This window comes from Psammomys obesus, unplaced genomic scaffold (genome assembly GCF_907164565.1).
Source record: "Psammomys obesus unplaced genomic scaffold, mPsaObe1.curated_primary_1811, whole genome shotgun sequence".
Taxonomy (NCBI): domain Eukaryota; kingdom Metazoa; phylum Chordata; class Mammalia; order Rodentia; family Muridae; genus Psammomys; species Psammomys obesus.
Window position 1 is genome coordinate 6,708,940 of NW_026596166.1, and position 20,111 is coordinate 6,729,050.

The 20,111-nt window shown below is 44.1% G+C and overlaps 1 protein-coding gene across 3 annotated transcripts; it reads right to left on the bottom strand.

Annotated features, from left to right (window-relative positions):
• Positions 1–289: 289 nt before the first annotated feature.
• On the bottom strand, positions 290–18,545 carry Snapc1 (small nuclear RNA activating complex polypeptide 1). 3 transcript variants are annotated; one of them, XM_055595492.1, is made up of 10 exons: positions 18,297–18,545; positions 15,211–15,370; positions 14,952–15,092; positions 13,963–14,067; positions 13,292–13,450; positions 11,802–11,870; positions 11,109–11,171; positions 7,826–7,976; positions 1,725–1,820; positions 290–792 (listed from the first exon to the last, which is right to left on the bottom strand). In XM_055595492.1, the coding sequence occupies exons 1-10, from the start codon at positions 18,500–18,502 to the stop codon at positions 758–760; spliced, it is 1,185 nt and encodes a 394-aa protein (XP_055451467.1). In that variant the 5' UTR covers positions 18,503–18,545; the 3' UTR covers positions 290–757. The 3 variants fall into 3 exon arrangements, with proteins under 3 accessions (XP_055451467.1, XP_055451468.1, XP_055451469.1); XM_055595493.1 differs by lacking the exon at positions 18,297–18,545 and adding an exon at positions 18,117–18,286; XM_055595494.1 differs by lacking the exon at positions 18,297–18,545 and adding an exon at positions 17,757–17,802.
• Between the last annotated feature and the right edge of the window lie 1,566 nt (positions 18,546–20,111).

Below are 20,111 nucleotides of genomic sequence, written 5' to 3' on the forward strand. Positions count from 1 at the left end.
TTTCTACAATTAAGTAGAAAAGGAGCGTTAACTTCCTAAGTCATTAGTCAAGTTGCTGACCATGTAAGTTTCACACATCAAAAGATAAAGCAAGGGGGCTGGAGAGATGGCTCAGAGGTTAAGAGCACTGTCTGCTCTTCCAGAGGTCCTGAGTTCAAAGGTCAGCAACCACACGGTGGCTCACAATCATCTACACTGAGATCTGGTGTCCTCTTCTGGGATGCAGGTGTATGTGCAGACAGAGCACTGCATACATAATAAATACATTTAAAAAAAGAAAAAGATAAAGCAAGCGGGCCAAAGTTTTTATTGCACTCTACCATGACATACAAAATATTAAACAAAAGTCACAGCAAAAGCCATTGCTAGTGCTAGATGACAGAACTGAGTCATTTACATGTAACAGTATTTTAAGACAATGTTTTAAAAATAGAATAGTAAACATTATAGCACTACATTAAGGTGATAGCACAAAAACTTCAAGAAAGGGTATTAATCTACAAATGTACAATTCTTTCTATTATATTCTAAATGCAAACTTTATCTCCATTCACATACACTTTTAACATAAACGTTAAAATTAAATTTCACAGTAAACTTCTACTCCAACTCTTGACCTATGACAGGCTCTCCCATTTCACAGAAATGACCTTGTTCTCAGACATTAGTCCTCACTGGCCACCGTCCTGCTCAGAACACAAAATAAATAGTTTTTCTTCTGTTGGAAAGCTCAAAATGTAAGCTCCGGCATCCTGGTTCAGCGTCTTCTTCTTCTCTTGGGTGCAGTGAACTCTGTGGAGACAAGGTTAAGAAGTCCATCGATTTTTAAAAACATGACATTTAAATGACAGACTCAAGTAATGCACATTTAACCTGTGCATGTGTTAACAGGGCTAAGCCAACCATGTCCCCCAGCCAAGACCCAAGAGGAAACAGTGAGGAGAGTGACGAATAACAAACACACACGCATATTAAAATTATAATGTATATTAAAATTTAAAAGATATATATATTAAAATGATACAATGAAGCCCATTTGCTTGTTGCTAACTTAAAATTTAAAAGAAAAATCTTAGCTGACACACATGTGAATTTCTTCAAATGAAATTGCAGTTGAGAAACTCCTACCTCCAACGAGACAACAGGATTTCAATCTTACTTTGATGCCAATAAGACAGGAGCTCTCGGTCACTCTAAACCCTACTTCAAAAGTATTAGGTTGCCTGAAATTCCATGTGCCTTCCCTATAACGAGCATGGACCCAGGGCACAAAAACTGACACTTATCTAGGCTAGTGCAAAGAGAAAGCGAAGAGTTTGACTCATTACAATAAAACCTGGAAACAACACATAAGTATTCTATATCTTTCTGGCTCTCACAGCTAATGCTGTAACTGTCATGCAAATAACCATCCTTAAAGATAAGACACAGAAACAAGAACATCAGAAAGACGTGATAAAAACAATTATTCCCCGTTAATGAAAAATAAAAAGGGAATGTGAGGGAAGGGGGCGGGAGCCAGGAAAAGAAAACAAATCAGATTCCTAGAAGAGAGGAAGCCAGGACGAAGAGCACTGCGGCAGAAGCCTGGGAGCAGCTTCACAGAGCCCAGCAGAGTCCCTGACAGGCGTCCACATCCACATGCCATATCATCACTCACAGGGAGGCCCCAGCCCTGACTCTGAAAGCCTAGTCCTGCACTAGTTAGCGAGATGCATGGGTACCTGCTTCGCTGAGGCCATCGGTGTCCCCCTCTTCTGTAATGATAGGCATACTCAGGCGTAAAGACTTCTCTTCCTTACGTTCATTCTGAACATTACCTGGGAATGTTTAGATATAGGGAGAAATGACTGTCCACAGAAACAAAGAATACTAATCTTAGATGTTTCAACACTGAAAAGTATAGTAACATTCATTATGCAATCTAGAGTTAAAAGCCTTTAAATGTTTATTAGTTTGCCAAGTAACAGGTTTCCTTGTGACTTCTTATCCCACCCTTAGCCTTAACTGATCTCTCCATATCTGGATAATCTTTTCTTAAGTATTAACACATTTGTGTCACTGGACGTAGTGGCGTCCGCCTATAACCTCAACGCTGGAGGATATTCACTTTGAGGCCAGCGTGGCCTACAGCGAGATCCGGCCTCAATAAACAAACAAGCAAACTTTAATCCCAGCACTCAGGAAGATGAAGCAAGGGGATTACAAGTCTGAGGCCAGACTGAGTCAGGTAGCAAGTTCAAATTCTGTATCTGTAAAACCAAACCAAACCAAACCAACAAAACCCCTGTGCTTTAAATATAGTATATAATTATTTTATCCGGCAAAATGGAGTGAATGAAAAGAAGCAAGTGAGAGATACCTTATTTGATCTTTATCATACAAAACAGGGTGTCTAGAGGGACTTAAGTATGTTATTTCAACTTCACAGTAAGTTAAAGTTGAACAGCTTCAGTTTTACTTTTGAATGCAGACACATTTTCTTTCGCTATACAATACACATGTTCATATACTTCTTTAGTCCTATCTGCCAGTGAATTTCCATTTTCAAAAACAGTAGGGTTGGGCTGGGAGGTGGCTGAGTCAGTAGAGTTCATCTAACAGGAACAAGTGTTCAGGACCCAGCCCCATAAACCAGGCCTGGTGCGCCACATCTATAGTCCCAGCTCTGGTGAGGTAGAGGCGGGTGGGCCGGAAGTTCACGGACAGGCAGGCACTACAGGAACCAGATCTTGCCAGGCAGACTGAGGAATGTTCCCCCCATGAGATCTTCATCAGGCCACCAGTACTTCCCCAGCACTTGCCCACACGCCTCCTCCCCCAGGCTGAGGTCCTAGCAAGCTTGTCTCACCCCACACCAGCCTCTGCACTCACCTGCATAGCTCACAAGCCCTCACAAGCATGGCTGTTACTGCCCACTCCTCAGCCTGGACCACCACAGCAGCGCACGTTAGTCTGCTAACGCCAACCTACCGCGTTAACCCTGGTTTCCAAGGAGACTCTAGTCATGCCACTTTCTCCTCGGAAATTTCATATAATTCAACTCTGCCTAACAAATTAAAACCTAGGCTGCTGACTCCACATCTGAAGTCTCACAGTGATACAGGCCTCAATGTATTTTTCCAAAATTCCTAACAGTTAACATGTCTACACATGAACCAAAATGGACCTCACTCTACACAACCTGAACGCTCTTTTTCAAGTCTGCTGCAGCTTATGTGCCATCGTGTGGAAGCTAGGAATTGAACCTGGCACGTGTGGCAGGACAGCCAGGGATCCCAGCCACTGAGTCATCTCTCCAGCTCAATGTGTACTTCTTACGCACATGCATCACGCACATACAAGAAGAACAGTAAAATCCTTGTGGGAATGGGAATGTGCGTGTGGCACTGAGGTACACCTTATCACAGTGTGCACCTGGAGTTTGGAGGACACGTGAAAACTGGTTCTCTCCTACACCACATGGGTCCAGAAGATTGATCGCAGGCACCGCTACCTGCTGAGCTATCTCAATGGTCTTTTTTTATTTCTGACCACAGTGTGAAGGCAATTTGGAGGAAGGAGAAAGGGTAGTTTTAAAGGATGCTAAAACAATTTTACATCCATAGTCAAATACATCCTCTAAGTGCCTATATAACAAAATGATTCAAGTGTGCCACAGACATGAAAGTAATGCTTAAAATTACAAAATGTGTAGGAGAAAACATTGAAAAACTGCTTGTTCTCTGGTAAGTTTTTACGTGTAACACAAAAACCATGAATCATAAAAGAAAAAAATGATAAATAAATGATAAATTGCACTTTTCCAAAGTTAAAATTCTTAAGCCCATGTGGTAGTGTGTGTGTGTAGTGCCAGCACTTGGGAGGGGAAGGCAGGAGGTTTGGGAGTTTAAGGTCCATGTCTACACAGACAGCCAAGGGGAGCGTGGGCTGGATGACTCCCTGTCTTCACAGAAACAAAACAGGTTTTTTTCCACTCAAGACAGGGTCCCTCTGTGTAACCTATATGGCCTGGAGCTCACTGCGATCCTCCTGCCTCTGACTCCTTAGCACACTGGGATCAAAAGTGGGTACTGCCACACCCATTAAAATTCATCTTTGTGAGACACTTATGAAAAAGAGAGAAATCAAGCTACAGCATGGAAAAATAGGTGCAAAATGAAATCCTGACGACTGATAAGGCTCTCCTATCAGGTGTGTAACTCTCACTCCTCAGTAGTGAGCGCTCACTCAGTTAGAAAAACTGATCAGCGGCTAGGATGGGCTGCTCTCCCGGAGTCCGATTCCCAGGACCCACACAAAGGCTCCCAACCATCTTTAACTCCAGGAACCTGATACCTTCTTCCGGACTCCGCAGGCACTGCACATACGTGGGACACAAACATGTGAAGGCAAAACATGCATACACATAAAATGAAAGAGAAATTTCAGATTTTTCATAAAAAAGAAAATATGGAATGGGGGCTCATTCGAGCACACCTCCAGTTGTTAAGGAAAAGTCAACTGGAACCAAACTGACCCTGTACTGTACCCCACATGGCTATGAAAGCAAAGTGCAACGGCCAAAGCTGATGATTCTCAAATCAAGTGGAAACCAGCTGTTTCTGGTGGGAATCCTGAATGGCGGTGTTGTATAACGGTTTCCTATGAGACCGAAGCGTTCTGTCCAGCAGAGAAGTGCTTTAAACAGGGAGGTACACAACTCAAAATAGCCTCAGGAGGCGCTTGAAACTGACCAGAATCACTAGCCACTCCCTGCAGAGTAAGCAATGAAAGCTGAGAGTCTCTCTCACAGGAAGGAGAGCTGAGCTTCCAAGAGGACTCAGACCAGACCAGCTGCCTTGTGGAGGGGTTTAGACCAGAGTCACTTGGAGAGGACACTCTCCAGCTGCTGGGCCCAGCTGCTGGGCCACCTGCAGGCTGTGCAGTGAGCAACAGTTCCCAGCTTTGAGCGCTGTCACCCACTCTGGGGTGAGCTTTGTGATACAGTAGTCTTTAGTCGTTTCTGCTCCTGCAAGTAACCCCGCGGGAACTCAGTGGTTTACCAGGCTGCACTCAGGTGGTCGCGCACTTTGGTCCGCCATGGGCTCCCTATCTATGGTGAGTAGGTGTGTACTGCGTCTCCCCAGGAAAAGCTTTGTCACACAACGTACAGTCACTGTGGAAAGCCAGTTTTGCATTTACCCATGTGACCCAGAAATCCCAATTCTTGATGCCTACCCAATCAAAATGATGGCGTAGGTTCACAGAAAAGCTTTGCATAAAAGCTGTGACAGCTTTGTTCGCACTGCAGAGGGTGCAAACAGCCAGAACATCTTTCAGCAGGTGACTGGATGAACCGCTCCATCACACAGTGAAATACCACAGGCAGTGCGGGAACACTCTCACATGCATTAACTAGTGAAAGCCCAAACACAAAAGGCTACAGATTACGCAAGACATGGTGGTGCTCGCCTTTAATCCCCACACTCCAGGGGCAGAGGCAGGTGGATCTCTGCGTTCAAAGCCAGCCTGGTCTACACAGCGAGTTCCAGAACAGCCAGAGCTACATATTGTATAATTCTATTCATACAGCTTTCTGGAAAGGCAGGTCTACAGGGATAGAAAACATGATGGTTGCTAAGGGACCAGAGGCAAGAGAAGATGCTGACTGCCAAGAAGCACAAACAAAGCTGTTTCCTTCCTTGACCGACTGGGTCTCCTGCACAATGTTTAATCATGGGCTTCCTTGACTTACTCTCCACCTTGGGAGAGGTTGTTTTATAAAGATGATGCTGGAGTCTTGTGTCTGCTAAAACCCATCAGTTCGGTTTTCATCTAATAGGAATGCGCTGTTTTTACCATGAGCAGAAAACGGATCTGTCAATACCCTCTCCTGAGAGCTCTTGTCTTTTAATCAGCTGACATGAATTACACTGCCTTATCTCTTGCATCATGGAAATAAGGTCTGCACCAGTGATGAGTTCTTCCAATAGGTTGCTGCATTTCCTTGATCTCTGCTTTATCTAGGGAGGAATTCGGTAGTTTTCATTTCTTACAATAACAACAAGCTAAAAAGTGTTCTTTCTATTTTCTGAAAGAATTTGTATAGAAGCATTACTCTTTTCTTAACCATATGTAAGTTGGGTGCCATGGCACATGAGTAATCCCAACACACAGGACACCGAGGCAGGAGGATTGAGAATTCAAGGCCTCCCTGACGTACACAGCGAGAACCTGCTCAAAGGGCTGAGGACTAGAGATGTGTGAGGGGTGAGCACTGGCAGGTGTGTACAAGGCCAGTCAATTCCCAGGACCGAAATAAGCAAGTGTCCAGAAACTTCCGGCAGAGCACCTTGAGGTTTCATGCTCTTAGAGGCTAGAAGACGATTCAGATTCTACCTAGGGTCTTATTAGAAATTTACAGTCGGTGTAGAATAATAAAACTGCCCAGGGTCTCCTTATGACCCCCTGCAGCTCTAGCTTCTGTAGCCGGCTCCCTTACTAAAACTTTTGTTATTTTTTTTTTTTAATACTTTTTACTTATAACACTGGACACTCGCAAGTCATGAAAACCAGAGTTGACATGCTCTGTCAGTGGTGAACCAGGCCCATCTCCTGCTCAGAAGCGCACTTCTACTGGAGTATAGGCATCTGCTCTCATTTAGTCAGTCGCTGGCACCTGGCTGACTACGCTGTGAGAGAAGTTGTATGGGTCATGAAGTCTAAAATATCGGCTATCTTGACTGTACAGAAAGTTGGATGACCCCTCACCTAGAGAACGTTTTAACTAAAGGTTGGATATTAGATACTATCAAATATCTGATAATTATTAAAATTAATATAGACTTCCCCCTTTGGCCTAATAAAGATAAATTATATTAACGGAGCACAATTAATTACCACGACTGCATCCTGGGACAACTGCATCCTGGGACAACTGCCTCAGGAAGTTTTTGCTTGGGGGCTGCTGTGCAGTGTAGGGTTTCTTTATCGTGCTCGAGCTTGTCCTCACAGTTGTCACCAGCACGCCTGCCAGCCTCGGAGCAGCAAGCTTTCCTCATGAGGCGCTTCTTGGCTGCCCTTGGCAACTGCAGGCTTCTTCCCCTAAATTCTTCAATCTGACATACACTAAGGCTTTTTCTCCCTCCACTGCCTCAATGCAGGAGAAGCGAAACATGTTCAGAGACTGTAAACTACTTTCCGTGAACCCTGGCAGTAGCAAGGAATGTGTCTGATAAAGTCATTAAGTATCTGATAATGTTTCTATTGTTCTTTCTGCCATTAGCACATTCCGTGTTTAGGAATGCTGAGCGCACAGCATCTGTGCAACTTGTGGAAAGTCTAATCACTAGAATACACAGTCAGTTAAGCACTGAGTAATGAGGGCATTTCACAGACTTTATTACAAAGGAAAAACAGGGAGAGCTTGATGAATGTAGCTGAAGGAAATAAAGGCTTTAGAATGCATTACTGACTGGCCTTTCCTAGATGTAGATTTAATTCACAGGCACCATTACTAATACAGTTACAGTGAATAACAACTTTGACATAATCTCAAGAGTCTCTTTCAGCAACAAGAGCCCAAGAAGCTATGAAAATGGGTTCATTTTTAACATCCCACAATTTTCCCAAACAAGTCTTTTTTATTTATTTATTTATTTTTTTTTTGTGAGACAGTGTCTTCCTATGGAGCTCAAGCCAGGCTTAAACTGGTAATTCTCCTGCCTCAGACTCCAGAGTGCTGGGATTACAGATGTCCCTGCCAACTCAGCTCCAGTCCATCCAAGAAATAAGGGCCCGCTCTTCCTTGCCAAGGCTCAGTAAGACTGCTAAAGTGAAGTACCTTTGCTCCTGGAAGACCGCTTCCTTCCTGCTGGTTCTGCTGCTTCTTGGGTCCTCTTTCTCTTGGCTGTTCTGCCTTGCACTTGTCCAGGCCCAGAATCCGAGTCAGAAGAGTCAAGCTTGGTCTGGCGATGCCTCCTGGACTTGGATACCTTATTGACAGAGAGCCAATTACACAAAGCGAATAACAGAGTGATCCAAAGGACAGGTCATAAAGGTGAGGACGGCAGGAACATCATGCCCTTTACTATACCAGGCTGATACTAACACTTGTGTGTAGACACGGTCTTCACAACCAAAGTCCTGCAGCTGCCTCACCCTAAGCTCACATTGGGCTAAAATGCAGTTGCTGTTATGGAGAAGGATAATGAATCACAGAGACAGAATCAGAAGTCAGGTTTCCTCAAGATGCCTTCCACTGTTTGCCTAGCTCCAAGTATGACCATGTGGCGCAGACTGGTCAAGATGGTTTCCACATCACTGTGACTGTTCACCATGGCTTAGAACTAAGACGACCAGGAAAGAAACACCAGCTTTGAACCTAAAGCCAGGAGCATGAACACACTGCAAAGACAGGAAATTGAGGAAGAAGGTCCATATAGAAGAGCAGCAAACCTGGAGTTTTGTTGCTGTTACAGACATGGTCCCTCCACGTAGCCCTGCCTGTATACACTACAAAGCTGGCTGGCCTTAAACACCCCCATGCCTTCCTGAGCACTGGGACCAAAGCCAGGCACCACCATGCCATCCAGACTTTTTTTTTTTTCTTTAATTGAATCAGCTCACCAATTCCTTCACTTGCTTAATCAAGAGTTTTCAGTTACTGTTAACTGCATTTTAGGAATCAGTGCATCTCCAAAGGCAATTATGTAAGGTACCAACTGCTCCTCAAGCGAGGAAAAACTACAGCCCTGCAATGATACATCAGAACAACTTGTGGAGTGTGATGTAATCAGATTTGCAAAATTATCTGATGTCTTAACATGTACATTAGACATCACTTGGTCACAAAGTTCTCTCCATACATAAAGAGAATATGGTTAAAAGGAACTGGATACAATCCATTTCTCATCTGTCTCCTTTGGTGTGTCTTGAGTGACGTATACTGAGTTTACTGCGATGGTCCTATGGCGATCGTTTAACACCTCACCAATCGAGAGTCATCCTAAATATTGTTACTTTCTACTCCTTCAGTTGGAAAATGATCATTTCCCTTCCCATAAAATAGACTCATGGGGGAAAAAAATCCAAGAAAAACATAGAATTACAAATGAATTTATTAGTACTTATTTTCTCTTAAAACTCCAGTAAAATAATGAAATAAAAACACAGAAAAACCAAACGAGGCACAGTGGTGCACACCTGTAATCCCAGCACTCAGGGACGCAGAGGCAGGCAGATTGCTGTGAGCTCAAAGACAGCCTGGTCTACAGAGTGAGCTCCAGGACAGTCAAAGCTACAAAGAGAAACCCTGTCTTGAAAAACCAAACCAAATCAAACCAAACAAACAAACCAACCAAACAAACAAAAACCCACAGAAAACAGATATATGGTAGAAAAACACAATTACAATTTTACGTAGGAAAGTGAGGAACAGTTACTTAACAGAAGGAAGGTCAGAAGCAGAACAGCTACAACAAGGAAAATCATTAAAAAATAGCTCATCCCACTACGGTGTACTAAAACCACAGGGCGATATGCTGAATATCTACAAAGGAACTGTGCCCTGTTGCCCAGCCTCAAAGCTAGGCAGCAGACCACCTCCCTGGGACAACAGGAGTCTGTTCTCTGGGAAGAACAAACCAGCGAAGTTTAAGATTTAAAAAACAATGCCAGGTGCATGCCTATAATCCCAGCACAAAGCTATCCGAGCATAGCCAAGGCTACACAGAGAAACACTGTTTCAAAAAACAAAAAGGAGACAAACAACAAAACAAAGATGGCACAGTGGAAAAGGCAGCAAGTTAAAAGCCTGCATACTGGCTAGCCACCCAATATAGAGACATCTGAGGAACTCCAACCTTCCGAAATAAAGCCAAGAGAATGAAAAATAGAGACCAAAACAGAGAAATGGACTCAAAGGAAATGGGAGGAAATATAAAAAACTGTAAGTAAATTAATATCCTTAATGGCAGACACTATATCTGGAGCAAAAATATTTCAAAAGAATCATTCCAAGAATAAACATATTCTTGGGGGGCTAGAGAGATGGCTCTGCGGTGAAGAGCACTGTCTGCTCTTCCAGAGGTCCTGATTCAATTCCCACAACCATCTATCTCACCACCATCTATACCGGGATCTGATGCCCTCTTCTGGCATGCAAGTGTACCTGCAGATATAGCACTCTATATAAAACAAATAAATCTTAAAAAGAAAAATATGTCAACAGGAATGCTAAAAAACCAAATGAAACAACAACAAGAATCAAGGGCAGAGAAGATAACATCTAAGAAATACCTTAATAAAACATATTGAAAACAGAAAAGAAAAACAGAAACAAGATGAAGAAAAAAATATGATAAGTAATCATTTAAAGACATTCTTCAGACACAAAGGTCTCAGACTGAAAGGATGATTACCTGAATGGCCACCAATCAATGAAAACCCAAAGGATTCTTGAACCTCAAGGACAAAGAGTAAATCACCATTTCTTGGAGAGGACCTAGAACCCCTGCTCAATTTCCAACTGGTTTCCCTAGTACGGGGAACATGGGCTGTCTCTAACATGAACTCAGTGACAGGCTCTCTGATCACCTCCCCCTGCAGGGGTGCAGCCTTGCCAGGCCACAGAGGAAGACAATGCAGCCAGTCCTGATGAAACCTGATAGGCTAGAGGGTCAGATGGAAGGGGAGGAGGACCTTCCCTATTAGTGGACTTGGAGAGGTCATTAGAGGAGAACAGGGAGGGAGGGATGGTGGGACTGGGAGGAGAGGGAGGTGGCTACAGCTGGGATACAAAATAAAAAAAAAAAGTAATAAATAAACAAACAAAAATAATAAGCTATCAAAACAAAACAAAACAAAACCTGCCATTCCTCATGGATCAGCTCCCAGAAGGTGGGAGAAGATGGAGAACTGGCCTCAGGGCCGTAGGCACACAGCAAAAGGAGGAGCCAGAGGAGAAGCTGCAGACAGTGCCCCTCCAGTCATGCCAGGCAGTCATGGGCAAGGCGCTGCCTGGCTACAGCCCCAATTGTTGGAGGACCAACTTTAAACTGTGCACAGGATTACTGAGATGGACACTAAACTGCCATTTAGGAAAGAGCTTCCTAAATGGAACTTACCTGAGCAACAGCTGAAAAGGCTTTTGCTTTTATTTTCGCTAGAGCCTGTGCTCTTTCACATCTCTAGAAGGAAAACAAAGAAGGAACACGAACATTAGGGAGGTTATGAGAATCCAAGGATCTGTCTCAGGACTAAGACTTGAGACAGAGATAAAGGAAAAGGAGCTAACATGTTTGGGCACACACTGATATAAAATCCCCTGACCCTCTACCTGCCACACAGCAGGAGGCACGATGCCATCTTCCTAGCTGTGGACCATTTCCTTCAAGACTCAGCCTTAGGGATTAAGCAGAGCTCTTGACTGCCATTCCCTCATCTGCCAGAGCCTAAAGATGGCCGCACAGGTCAGATGAGACATTGGACATGAGAAAATGCAGGAAGTGCCCACGCGTCACCAGGGATGAAAGGCTGAGAAGCAAGAAGACGTCACACAGGCCTCAGCCTGGCCCTGGGGATTGGGAGCATCTTCCATCACCTGACCAGACCTGCTCAGAACTGCTAACATCTCACTTCCGACCTATGCTCCTAATGTCCTGCACAGTTCTGGTGAAGAATAGACTAGTTACCACAGAACACAAAGAGCAAAATTTTCCTGTGTTTCTGTAATACAGACCAAGGGTCATGACAATTATGAACCACATTAGTCACACATAAAAGGGAAAGTCGCTGGCTGCCTTTAACAGTTTGCTGACCTCTGGCTCCTCTGTAGTGCCTTCGCTGTTTTCTTCTCCGTCTCTAAGTTGTGGTTTTAAGGACGGATTCTGAAAGAACAAGAATGTTATTTATGTATGTTATTACACACATATTTACAATTCTATTAATTATAGATCATTAGTAGATTGCAATTTTAACAGTACAGAACATTTATTTTAATTACTGAAAAATCAAAACTTCATTTCACATTACCGCAGCATGGGTCACCATCTGTCCCACTGCTGTGATAAAGACCAGCCAAAAGCAACTTGGGAAGGAAAGGGTTTATTTCACCTTCCAGCTTACAATCCATCATCAAGGGAGGTCAGGGCGGGGGACTCAGGAGACACGTGGAGACAAGAAGCAGAGGTGATGGAGGAACTCTACTTGCTCCCCAGGACCACCTGTCAGGGACAGCAGTGCCCACAGAGGGCTGGGCCTCTCATACCAATCAGTGATCAAGAAGATGTCCCACAGACTTGCCCACAGGTCGATGTAATGGAAGCATTTGCACAACTAATGAATCTAGCTTGCTTGCACCATGCTACCAGAAAACTAACCAGCACAAAAGTTTCATGCTGGAAAGAAAGCTTCCTGGATGAGGGCACTTGCTGCCAAGCCTGGTGACCTGAGTTCAATCCCAAGGACCTCACACTAGAAGGAGAAAACCAACTCCCATGAACTGTCCTCTGACTCACACAAGCACTCAGTGCACGCACATACATACCACACGCATACATACACACACGTACACACACACGTAAGTGTAAATCTATTTAAGACCACAAAGTTTCTAAGTAGTTCTAGAAACCATTATTATATCACCTAAATTGCTTTAACTAAGAATCCCTGTGGTATGAAAAGAAATTGGTTGTGTGTGTTGGTGTATGCCTTTAATTCCAGCACTGGGGAGGCAGAGGCAATAGTTATCTGTGGAGCTCAAGGCCAGTCTGATCTACTTAGTGAGTTCCAGGACAGCCAGGATTGACTTGCCTCAAAGGGAGAAAAAAAAAAAATTAAAAAAGAAAGAACACTGAGTTGAAAATCCGCAGCTAAGCCACACTGGGAGGCAATGCTGGGGACCGAGAAGAGCTTCCCTGCCTGCAGCGTCCCCTATTATGCAGGTAGGCGGGGCCAGTGGAAGCAGACCCTCCGGTTCACAAGAGAAGGTCATTTTCCAAAATTTACTATGCAGTCCACTAGTATTTACATGTTGGTAATGAATTCCAAGTTTTACAACAATGCTAGAATTAATACTGCACCAAACAAAATTAATCTAAATGCAGGTTTAGTCTAAAAACAGTTCAACAGGATTTACTCTCCCCAGCCCCGTTTGTAAAGCTGAATAATGTCACATCACAGGCCTAGCAAGTGCCCAACTAGAAAGGCAATGCCTTTTAAATCCTCACCCCACGGCAATACAGCCACCGCCCACATGTAAACATCTGTGCACAATACAGGGGTAGGACAACAACAAGCAGGTGCTTACCTTCCTGTCTTCGTGCCACTGCTGATGCTCCAAAACTATGTTCTTAATGCTGTCAAAAAAGTCCTCCTTCACCAGGCTGAGAGCCCTGTCTGGCGTGGACTTGTCGGCTGAAATAGCATGCTTCATATTTTGATAATGATCGTGAACATTCAGCAATTCCTAAAAGTGAAGAGAGGAGTCCTTTATTTCTTGCGTATAAGGGGTTTGTTTGTTTTCTAATATTGCTTTGTCTTCCCCTAAGAGACAGGGTCTTGCCATATAGCCCAGGATGGTGCTGGAATGGTAAGCATGTAGCCCCATGCTTGGCCCTTCATTTGTATCTTCGATGACAATCTTTTTCTTTTCTTTTCTTTTTTTTAAACTGTTTTTCTCTGTGTGGCTCTGGCTGTCCTAAACTCATTCTGCAGACCAGGTTGGTCTTGAACTCACAGAGATCCACCTGCCTCAGCCTCCCGAGTGCTGGGATTAAAGGTGTGCAGCACCACTGCCCAGCTTAACGACAACCCCAAAGGCAAACTCATTAAAAATGTAATTACTGTCCAAAGTGACTGCGAGTTGACAGGATACACGCTGAAACCATTACAGGGCCTGTCACGGAAGCCTCAGCCTCAGCATACGAACTGTCAACAATACCACTTTCCCCAGCTGCAGGAGGGTACAGACAAACTCACCTCCAGCACCTCAGAAGTGATGAGTTTCATCACACCATCACTTGGGTCCTTGAATTTCTGTGTCACTTCAGTCTGTTGAATTTTTTTCTTCATTCTACATGAGAGCTAAATACAAAGAATGCCTGTTAAGATGAACATCACCCTGGGCTGGAGAGACAGCTCCATGGGCAAGCACTTGCTGGGCAAGCACTTGCTGAGCAAGCCTGGTCACCTGAGTGGAGACGTGGTTACCCATCACGGTGAGAGAACAATGCCACACAGTTGTCTCACGGTGTGGACACGCGTGCACAAGGGCACACGCGCCACCTACACTCATCACGTACACAAACACGCACAACAATAAACACTTTTCAAAGGTGTTAAATGGGTATCTTTTAGAGGACATCTGAAAGAGCGTAAACACAATCTAGGAGTAAATTCGTTTGCGTACACGAAGGCCAGCTCCACAAGCACACTTGTTAACTCTCCGTTTGCAGAGCCTACTGGGTTTCGGTATCACATGCCACACTGAACACTACAGTCTGCCCAGCTTCAGAAAGTCACATGAGCTGCCAGGAGACTATCTCTTCTTCCAATCTAGTGTCTCAATTATTACAAAACTGAAGAAATGACGGCTTTTATTACAAATTTCAATTTTTTTTTTAAATAACTGAGATTAAAATTCCTTATTCTTCGAGTGAGCCCTCTTGACATTCAAATGGAGAAAGGCACAGACTAAGAGAGACAGCTCAGTGGCTGAGGACTTGCCTGGCATGCATGAGGCTCAGGGCTGAACCCTCAGCTCTGGAAAGAGATAAAAAAGCAGACACAGACGCCTGGCCTCTTCCACTCACAATAATTAGCTTCACGAGTGATGTCACAAACACTAATGCTCAAGAGCACTGTCTACAGGGGAAATCAAACTCTCAGAAAATATGTATCTCATTTCCAGAAGGCTACAGTTCTGAGCACCAGGAACAGACTTCACACTTTCAGGATAGGCATCGTACCAGCTTAGGCATTGCTGTGAAGTGGAACGCTCTGTCCAGCCGAAGCTTCCTGAAAACAAAAGCTGCGTCGAAATGCTGTGCGTTTATCAGGTCTTGCTGAAATCTCATAACTTCATCCCAATCCTTCAAGGCGACTCTGATCTACAGCCAGGAAGAGAAACACCAGTAACCTACACCAGATCCTTCTTCACAAGAGTAAATTTAAACACAGGGCCTGCTCCACGTTGCTACTGAGGGAAACTGAGTCACCGAGCCTCACCTTTTGTTTGGGCTGGCACAGCTGTGTGTTATACAGGCCGTACAATAGATACAATGCGCCAACTCTTATCTGGAAGGTGTATGGAGGCAGAAAATAGCGCCAAGCCAAAGCTAGAGCTTCTTTTGCAAACATGTTCTTTTTTAAATTTCTCATTTTGCCACTGTAAAACAAAGGGAAATATTCCCACTGTTAAATAAACAAGAACAAAAGCCACTGCAGGCATATGCTTCTGTCTAGGAACCAGATGAAGAACCCACACCTGACCCTCTTGTGACTTAAGAGTCACTCACACACACACACACAGAGTTAGGTAACCATGACACTGACGCCAAACACCGGCCTTGCTGACAAACTGATCTCCAGCCAGGCTTCAAATTCATGTTGAGAACTTCAAACATTTAATAGTAAAATAATCATGGTTTTTGCAGACCAAAAAACCATGTGCATTTTAATCTACAATTAACATTTTTCCAGCAGTCTCCGGATTTGTATCACATTCTGTCCCTGGGAGGCTTAAACGGAAGAGGGAGAAAACAACCCAATGTAACCCCTTCTCCCATTCACCAGAACACAAAAGGCAACATGATGTTCTTTTTATAACTCTGAATATAACAATGAGCATATTATGGTAGTGTTCCATGATCAACCTTAAATTAGCAGATTTTAAAATGTTCTCAACTCTTTTTTTAAAGCCAGACACGGTAGAAACCTCCTGAAACACTCCTGAAACCCTAGGAAGTGGGTTTCGACTAGAAAATGGAGGCAGAGGATCAAAAGGTTTAAGGTCATCCTTGGTTACATACTGAGGTTAAGGCCAGCCTGGGCTACAAGAGAGCCAGTGTCAAAACGAAACAAGAAGTTGGGAGTGTTGGCCCAGACTGTAATTCCAACACTCTGGAGACAAGACATAGAACTGCCACCAACTGAAGGCCAAAGCCAGGGCCTATTTTGAAAAACACAAAGTCAATCTTTAAATATAACCTTGGCTGAAATGCCTCAAAACACATTTAACACATGCAAACAACTGACATGCACATAATTATAAATATGTTGCCTTTTTCATAACAGCAAAATAAAATGATAAAGACCCAGGCCCTTCAGCTAATGTAATCTAGTACATCTCATTACAAATGGGGGAGTAGACAGTGTTGGCTCTCAAGCAACAAATAAGCACAGTTAAAAGAACACAAAATACCTACCATAGTATTAAGACCAAAATGATTACTAAAGAAAATCGAGCTGGGCGTAGTGGCACATGGGCACATGCCTTTAATCCCAGCACTCAGGTGGATCTCTGTGGGTTTGAGGAGGATAGCCTGGGCTACATCCTGAGTTCCAGGACAGTCAGGGCTGCATAAGGAGCAGGGGAGTCCACCCTCTCTAGTGGAAGAATCTAGAAAAACTTCCTTAGTTTTAACCCCATCTCTTTAGTACCATGAAAAAGTATGGATTTTAGAAACAGAAAAGACATTAAGGGTCTACACATTAAGACCCTGTCTCAAAATAATACTAAGATAAATAATTATAATTAAATTAAAAAATAAAAAGGAAGACATAGGTATTTTTTAAAGATATGGTCTCCCTTTACAGCCCAGGCTGACCTCAGACTTGCAATCCTCCTGCCTCAGCTCCTGATCATTCTAATTTACAAGCCTATTGGTCACCACATTTGGTAAAATTAACTTCAAGCCTCAATTTTCTAACCTCTAAAGCATGGAGGATCATAATGCCTGCTTTTCAGAGTTCTAAGTTAGTTATATTAAACAGTGAATGCATTACAGTTAGCTAAGTAAAAGATCAGTTGTCATTTGGTTGAGACAGTGTCTCCTGTAGCCTGCCTGGTGTGGAATTCTCTTTGTAGTTAAGAATGGCCTGAAACTCCTGATTCTCCTGCCTCCGCTTCTCCACGTTCTGGGCTTAGAGGTATGCTGCACATGACCAGCTACTTACCTTCACTCTCCATCCCTGTAACTCACAAACTACATAAAAATTAATTTACATCGTTAGAATATGCTCTATTTTATTCAGCATGAGCTCTACTAAGGTTTTATTCAATTAGCCTTTTCAATAACTTATATGCTACACTAATTAATACAAACACCAATTTAAAACCTGAGCATGGTGCTGAACGCCTGTCAGCCCTTAGAAGGAAGTGGCAGGCAGATCTCAAGGACAGTTTGGTCTAGACAGCAAGTTTCGGGCCAGCCAGGTCTACACAATGAGACCATGTCTCAAAAACAAAAAACACACATTAATCGACAGTCTGAGGAGGAAATTAAAAAGTAGTAATAACGCTGCACATTAAGAACACACCAAGTATACTGACCAAGTATATTAATCCTCGCACTATTATACAGTATTATAGCTGTCTCTATTTTACAGGCAAATAAAGCATGGCCAAGATCTCAGTGTGGGAAGGTTGGGGAGGTGCATTCAAATTCTGATACTTGGGACCCATCCTCTGTGTTCTTCACCATTATCCAATGCTGTTTCCTCAACTCGAAATATAGCGTGTTGGGTGAGGAGGTGGATCAGGAACCTCTTACCTAGTCCAGAAGGGCAAAAGACTTCCTTAAAGAACTGTCATTGGGTTTAAATGTGACTGAAAAAGTGGACAATCAAAAAAAAAAAAAAAAAAAAAAAAGGAGGCAATTTCCCAGGCTAGGAAACTCCAGTGAAGTACAAAAAGCAACGCTGGAGAAAAAAAAAAAAAAAAGTGAGTGCAAGTTGTGGGCACTGAAAATGAGGCTAGGGGCAGACGCATAGGCGGCCACCGGGCTGGTTTGGCCTTTATCCACCCAAAGACGCTAAACAGAGGCTCCGGTCTGCATTTCCAACGTTGGTGGTTGCATGCTAAAAGAATTCATCCGTGCAGGACCTGTCGGTGTGGTTACTTTGTCTCTGACCTTGGATTCATTCAGTGGGAACAAGGCTGCAGGTCTAAAGGCAGAGGTCGGGGTGCGTTATCGAGGCGGCGGAAATGCAGAGGAGCGGGCCAGCAGATGGCACGGGCGACCCAGGCAGGAGGGCCAGGAGGAGTCCGGGGACCCAGGCTGCGTTCCCGCCCGGCAGCGCGGCACACCCACCAGAAGATGGTCCCGAACTTCATGCTGCGCCAGAGCTCCGCGAAGTCCTCGAAGCGCACGCTGTCCAGCTCTTGGAAGCGGCTGAGCAGCGCCTCGCAGTCGGTCTGCAGGCCCGGCGGGGTCCCCACGCCTGCAAGAGTCCCCGCGCCCGTAGGACGGGGACCGGGGCCCGCAGGACGGGGACCGGGACCCGCAGGACTCCCCATGCTCCCTCCGGCGTGTGACGGACGCCGGCAACCAGGGCCTGCGGCACCGCCCCCTACCGTGACGCATTATCCGGGACGCGAGCCCCGCCTTCATCCGGGCCTTTCCTGGATCCTGCGCGTGCGTGAATGCGTGATGCTCTCAGTTGACATCTTCAGTAGAAGAGCAAAGATCGCCTTGTTTAATTTCTACGAGAGGCGAGCCGTGGTGGCACACTCCTTTAATCTCAGCATTCGGAAGGCGGAGGCAGGAGGGTTTCTGTGATTTACAGGGCTGCCTTGTGTATGTAACGGGTTCCAGCACTCTATGGAGAGATCCTCAAAATAAATAAATAAATAGTAATATAGTGTGATATAGTATAATACATAATATAATTAACATATAACAGTAGAATAAAAGCGCCCGCTGGCTCAGTCCATAGAACATGAAGACTCCTGATTTCACCAAACAGCGAGCTCCAAGAAGATTTGACGTCTTCATCATCTCCTGGCTTAAAGTAAATTAGACTTACTCTGCCTGCCAGTGTTCTTTAAAGTGCCCTGCAGGGGCAAGTCAACCAGGCCAACCTCTACGTGGGAAGATGATCCAAAGAGAAGTTCTTAGCAAAGTAACTCACCTGTTTCTTCCTGATTGTCAGGACCCCCTCCAAGCTATACTTGCTTTAATCGGGTTCTTAGTTTGTAGGCATCCTAGTGATCTGCAAACACTCTCAGAAACAGTTGCTGTTTCTTAGCCTTACTGCCCCCAACAATCTAGCAGAGTTCTTGGATGACAGCACCTACCTACGTGACACACTGTTGGTTGGCTGGATTACTTCTGTCAGCATTCCACTTCTCCCAGGAACTTGTTATGGTTTAGCATTCTATATTTGAGCTGTATGTCTGTTTGGATGGCATGAGTTCATGAGCACATTTATTTGTTTGTGTGATGTGTGTGGGGTTGTTGAAGTTCAGTGTGTATACATATATCTTGTAGTTTATTTTTAATTTCGTGAAAATGGAATTGCAATCAACAGCTCATCTTCAAGTTACCTTTAAACTTAACATCTCAAGAGATGTATTCATGCTGCAACTTATAGCTATAGTTCTTCATTTTCACTATTCTGTTGAATTACTACTAATACTTTGTTAAATACTTCCTTCCTCAGCTTCCCCGGTCCTAGGATTGCACTCCCATGCAAGTCAAGCTTTAGCTTTAACTGACAATTCTACATATTCTGGGCTATAATATATTTTGATATTTGCACATACTGTGGCAAGATCAGACTGGGTTAACTAACTTACCACCACCACTTCCTCAATTAAAAAATTTTTTTTCGTTTCCATATATAGTTTTGGTTGCCACTCTCCTGTCCCCTCCTCTTCCTGTCCCCATTCCCACTTAAACCCTTCCACCCCCTTATCTTCCCCCTTGCAGTTTCATATCACACGTGCTGTTATCCTTTCCTCTTTTTAAGCTCATTATCTCAGGCGTTTTGTTTCAGTAGGAAGCTTACCAACACAAGCAGGTCCTAGTAAAGGCCGACATTGCCTGAATCATGTCATGTTGGAAGTCCATCTGTGTGTGTGTGTGTGTGTGTGTGTGTGTGTGTGTGTGTGAGTGTTTCTCTGA

What these genes read in the sequence shown, in the direction of transcription:
- Snapc1 (XM_055595492.1), bottom strand. Translation starts at nt 18,502, where the DNA reads ATGGGGAGTCCTGCGGGTCCCGGTCCCCGTCCTGCGGGCCCCGGTCCC. An exon ending in GCGGTCTTCCAGGAGCAAAG is followed by an intron (nt 1,821 to 7,825) that starts GTACTTCACTTT and finishes AAACATTCCCAG; the next exon opens with GTAATGTTCAGAATGAACGT. An exon ending in CGATGGCCTCAGCGAAGCAG is followed by an intron (nt 793 to 1,724) that starts GTACCCATGCAT and finishes TTGTCTCCACAG; the next exon opens with AGTTCACTGCACCCAAGAGA.